Source organism: Gymnodraco acuticeps, unplaced genomic scaffold (genome assembly GCF_902827175.1).
Source record: "Gymnodraco acuticeps unplaced genomic scaffold, fGymAcu1.1, whole genome shotgun sequence".
Taxonomy (NCBI): domain Eukaryota; kingdom Metazoa; phylum Chordata; class Actinopteri; order Perciformes; family Bathydraconidae; genus Gymnodraco; species Gymnodraco acuticeps.
Window position 1 is genome coordinate 1,808,452 of NW_022990015.1, and position 5,324 is coordinate 1,813,775.

General features: G+C 38.2%; 1 protein-coding gene across 1 annotated transcript; it reads right to left on the reverse strand.

Annotated features, from left to right (window-relative positions):
- Positions 1-461: 461 nt before the first annotated feature.
- Positions 462-5,318, reverse strand: LOC117544532. Its single transcript, XM_034213654.1, has 4 exons — positions 3,365-5,318; positions 3,131-3,184; positions 2,524-2,658; positions 462-1,927 (listed from the first exon to the last, which is right to left on the reverse strand). Exons 1-4 carry the CDS (start codon positions 5,022-5,024, stop codon positions 1,713-1,715), a joined length of 2,064 nt encoding a protein of 687 aa, XP_034069545.1. The 5' UTR covers positions 5,025-5,318; the 3' UTR covers positions 462-1,712.
- Between the last annotated feature and the right edge of the window lie 6 nt (positions 5,319-5,324).

A 5,324-nucleotide genomic window follows, 5' to 3' on the forward strand; every position in this document is an offset into this window, starting at 1 on the left:
CCATAGTTTCCCCACAGCAGCAGACGCACAAAATGACGTCCGCTGGCGCATCATAAACACATCGGATAGTGAAAGTGAATTCGGAGGTTCTCAATTATTTTTCAGCCAAGGACCCCTTACAAGATAGAGAATACACCAAGGACCCCCTCATTCTGATTTGTGATTTTGGGCTATATAAATAAAAATGTACTTGATTTGACTTGTATGTCCCTTGGAATAATCTGACGTAGCCTATTTTTTACACTTCTATAGTCTTAGTTATGTGAAAGAACAACACAAGAGAAATGTATTAGAAAGATATTGGATATGTATTAAAAATATTTGCACCATCTCAACACAGAATACCCATAACACAATCAATCAATTAGCTGCAAGTAACACTGTACCTAAAGAAAATATCAAAGGGAAATCAAGAGAAAAGTGATCATTTGAAGTGCATTTCAGAACACACACACACACACACACACACACACACACACACACACACACACACACACACACACACCCCCTTGTCTTTATTACATTCTGGGGGTACCTGACCAGACCATCCCTTTTGGGGTCCACCCTTTCTGAAGGTTGTACAGCACTGTAAAAAATCAGGCAGAATCCTGAAGTGGACTCAAACAAAGATTTCACTTCAAATTATCAATCAGAGAAAGTAGAGGTCACTGACCGGACTATAACCCGTTTCATGGGGTCTTGTCAGGTACAGAGTTACAGGAGGGGTCCATATATACACACTGTCTGGCTTTTAGTCATGTGTGGGCTCCAAAAATACACTGTCTGGTTTAAAACATTAGTGGGGCCACTTAGCACACTATTACTAAACTTACTTTAGGTAACAATGCAACACCTTTGACTGTCAAAGTGAGGGCTATCATGATGCAGAAGGATTTTCACCTTTAGTGTCAACATGTAGCTTCTGTTGTGACACAATTATATTGAATTCTAATGTACTGATAGCATTTTAATTAATATTTAAGCTATTATAGTAATGCTTTTTATTAGTCTATTTAACCACTGTGACACAGGGATGTCTGAACTCGTGAATGAGACTCACAGTACATTTACTGAATTTGCATCAGTTTCCTTCTTTTTAAATAAAGAGGGGTTTGTGTTCTAAGTGTTAATTATTGGAGCCATACAAGTCATGCTTATATGGGTATTCTGCTTAAATAGTCATTGTAATTTCCATTTAAGCAATACAATGTTATTATAGAGCTTTCCAGTAAATACAAGGAGATTGTCGTTATTAGACTTTTAATTATTACATACAATACATTAGAATACATTATTATTTATATATATAAATATATATATATAATAATGTATTTCCAGATGATATTGAAAGAAATGAGGAAATTGAAAGTGTGAAAAGGGACAAGATTAAATTGTGTTAAGAAAAAAACAAGATAATATGAGAAACTAGAAGAGATGATAAGGTAGTTCAGATAAAAGGAAGATTACAAAAAAGAGATGAGATTTAAAAAGCATAGAGGTAAGAGAAGATCAAATAGATAAGGTTGAAGAGGAAATTGTGAATAATTCAGATAAAAGAAAAGGAGGTATTAAGAGGACATCAATGAGGGGTGAAAGAAGAAATAAAGTATGATCTATATATTTGTATAGCGGCTTACATCAAACATTTAACTTTTGCAAGCATTACACTTTACAAAAAAAAGTAATGGTGTCAACAGACATCAATGATCACTTTACATTTTGCTCTTGAGAGCTGTGATCCGATTCTTTATATAAAACTTTATGGCCAACCAATTTCTTTGTTTGAGTGCTTCTCCTTCCATTTTAAGACACTTATCGCAGTCGCTTTTCCGCGGAACGCGACATGTGTTAATGAAAGACATCAGGTGCTTCTCAACAGCTTGGATCTCCGTCTTTTCCCACAGCTTTTTCTTGAAAGGCTGCCGACCTGTATAAAAATGACAAATACATTATTTTGTGTTTTTCTGGAACTGCTATGGAAAAGTTATTTGAGAGAAAAAGTTGATAGAATTTATTTACATATTATGCTACTTGTTGTTATTCATATATGTCTGTCTCCATTTTAGATTCTGTAATAAATCAATATTGATTGGTACAAAACATAATAATAAATAATAATACACATTAAGTAGTTTTACGACATTCTCCCAGAATGTCAGCAATAATTCTGATTCCATTGACCTTAGATATAAAGGGCATGGTGGCAGAAGTTTCAGAGGAGAATATCTCAAAACCTCACACATGAACGTACCAAAACTACTGCATAATCCTGGTGGTAAACTAGGTATACATTTTCTAATGCGTTTGAAATAACCCCTTTACATTGGATTGAAACAAAGAAAAATTGCTAACCAGTAACTGAAAATGCAAGAGAGCAAATAGAAGATGCAAATGTAATGTTATATATTCAAAAGAGTTAACATTATACACAAGCAGATCTAAAATATGTCAGTGTAGAACCATGAAACATTACATCAACCATGGAAGAGCATTCAGTAACAAAGTATGGTCTAAAAAGTTGACCTTTTTGCCTTCTCTCGGTCTGTGGTTGAGCGGCTGGTGGAGGTGTCATAGGGCCCTGTTGCGATGCTTCATCTGTATTGCTCCCATCTCTCATTGATGTTTTATTCTCCATCTGAGTGGATGTGACTTGACCCTCTGAAAACCAGATATACAAAATAATCAATTAGGTGTTGCAAGAAAATTAGATATATCCCGAGCTAAAACTCGAAGATTTGATCCGGCTTTTTTAATGGGTGTATAATGGCTAAAAACTAAATCTGATCCTTTCTTTACTGTGTTCTCCCTCCTTTTGTCTATCCAAACAAACTTGTATTTCTACGCTGCTTTTATTTACAGCTGAGCTCTACAGTGTGAACTGGTTTGTAATATCAAAGTAATCTTTCATTCATATCACATCAGTAATTTAAGTCTTACAATTTTGTATTTATGACGCAATATTTAATGTATTTTTATGAAGTAGCTCAAAAATCTAATCAAAATTATGGTAATTACAACAATCTGACTTGCCGATACAGCTGATACAAAATGGTACAGTACTAAAGATCAGGATCATATCCCACAAACTTGAATGGGACATAGCATGGTCCCACTTAAAAATAATATTTACCTTGTGAGTCTGACTCACACGCTGTCTCATTGTCGCTGTCCATGTGCACATTCTCTGTAAGTTTGGGGTTAGAGGAAGGAGAATGAAGAATTAATTAGTAAAAGCACAATGCACTTAAATGTAGTCTGACATGCTCCAATAATGCCCTAGAAAAATATGTTTTTATATACAAGTACAATTACTTTGGAAACAGAAATGGTATTTCATGTATGAACATGTAAAAAAAGATTTTACCCTCAGGATCAATGCTGATGTCATCCAGGGTCTTGCCCTGGAATTCTGCCAGGCGTCCTTGCTCCAAGGCCATGAGAAGTTTGCTGATCTTAGCAAGCTGAAGGGTGCCCTCAGGAAGTCTGTAGAATTGCCGATGCACTCTTATGTCATGGCCGAGAAAATCTGCCAACAGATCCAGCTCTGTATTGGTGAGGTTAAGAACCTGAGACAGAGTTCCAGTTTGCTTGCGTAGTTTTGTAGAGGTGAGACTTTCAGGATTCTTTGCACCACAGGCCTTGGCAAAGTATCGAAGGCAATCAGAACCGCGGTAGCAGGTGAAAGCAGATGGTCTCGCAAACAAGTAAATGTTCTCCTTAGGAACCCCACATTCCTGCCGTGTGCCGACGAGCAGATCCAGTGCTTGCTGCATTGCTGGGGTCAAAAGCACAGGGACCTTTCTTCCCCTCTTTCCTCTTATCTCTATCCTCCTGAAGTATTTACATAGTTTCTTTTCTAGTTCTGACAGGGCAATATTTACATCTTCCTGAGGATGTGATGGATTTTGAGACAAATATGCAGATAGGGGCATTTTTGAAACTTCCCCTGCTCTACGTCGGTTAAACAAAATGACTTGTGTCAAAGTGACCTTTGCTAACTGTGACCATGTCTGGGGAGATTTATCTGCAGACAATTTAATGTGAACTTCTTGTTGTTGCACATCTAAATAAGAATGGAGAGTCTGGACATCTTTTGTAAATGGAAGCAACTGAGGAGCATTCCACTTGGATTCCTGAAGGGTTCTCAGTGATGCGGCAGAAATCAGTTCATTCCATCGGGTTTCATATACTCTGCGGAACGTACGAGCATCTTTAGCTGCTGAGTAGTTGCTCTGTACGTTTGCACGGCTTTCAACAAGCATTGACATCTTTTTCAAGCTATGTCCAATTTTAAGGGCAAGACTTGGGCACTTGTATGTATTGGTTTCACTGTCGAAGCCTGCCACATGTTTGACTGCTTGCACAACATACAAGAAATTGATGGGTTTGACATGGTCTTGAATAGTCTTTAAGGGAGTAGTTTTCCTCGAACATACCAGAAGCCTTCCAAGCTCCCTCAGTTTCTGCCGTATGTATTCATGCTTGCCAACATCATATCCAAGCCTGTTATACAGGTGCTCACCATACTCCATGATACATACATCAGATTTGACAGCAATGTAAACATCATCTTGAACCATGTTGTTTAACAGCTTCCAAAACTCTATCTTGACGCCAGGTGGTGGAGGTACTGCAAATGCAGACAGGGCCTGGGCACGGGTTTTGCCAGGTTTTTGTGGAACATCGGGTTTGAACTTGCAGATCTTCATGTGCCGCCAAAGGAGTTTCTTGTTGAACAATCCTTGACAATAAACACAATGGAGGAAATTCTGTGCTTGAGAGTCCTGTTTGGGTTGCTTGCGAGAAACAAGATTTCCAACGCCAGCATTTAATACCTCAACATTGTGGGCGAAGTTGCCTCTGTTTCTTAAATGTTCCAAATGCATTCTTCTTTCTTTAGAACCTTTTGGGAAGGACAAAGCCTGTGCAACGTCAGGCTTATTGTGATGCGCACGCTCCAAATGCCTTGCTATTTTTCCAACTCCTATCTTACAGTACAAACAATATTGCTTTTTGTTGTACATTCTTGACCCATCCTCCTTTTTACAAACGGCAGGTATGCAAGGTGAACGTGAACCTTCAGCTACTTTGTTTTCTGTAAGAAGGGAAGAGGCCCCATCAGGAAGATTTGGTTCAACTTCATGTGTCGAGTTTTCAGATACGGATCCAGTGTCGCCAACTATACTCTGTTTTAACGATTTACCCCCTATGGTTCGTGTTGTGGGACAGGATCCACTGCCTAAACATTGTCTTTTGCGTTTAATAATGGAATTGCTATCTCTTCTTGAGGGGGAGCGTCCTCTCTTGGGCACCTGCTGTGAAGA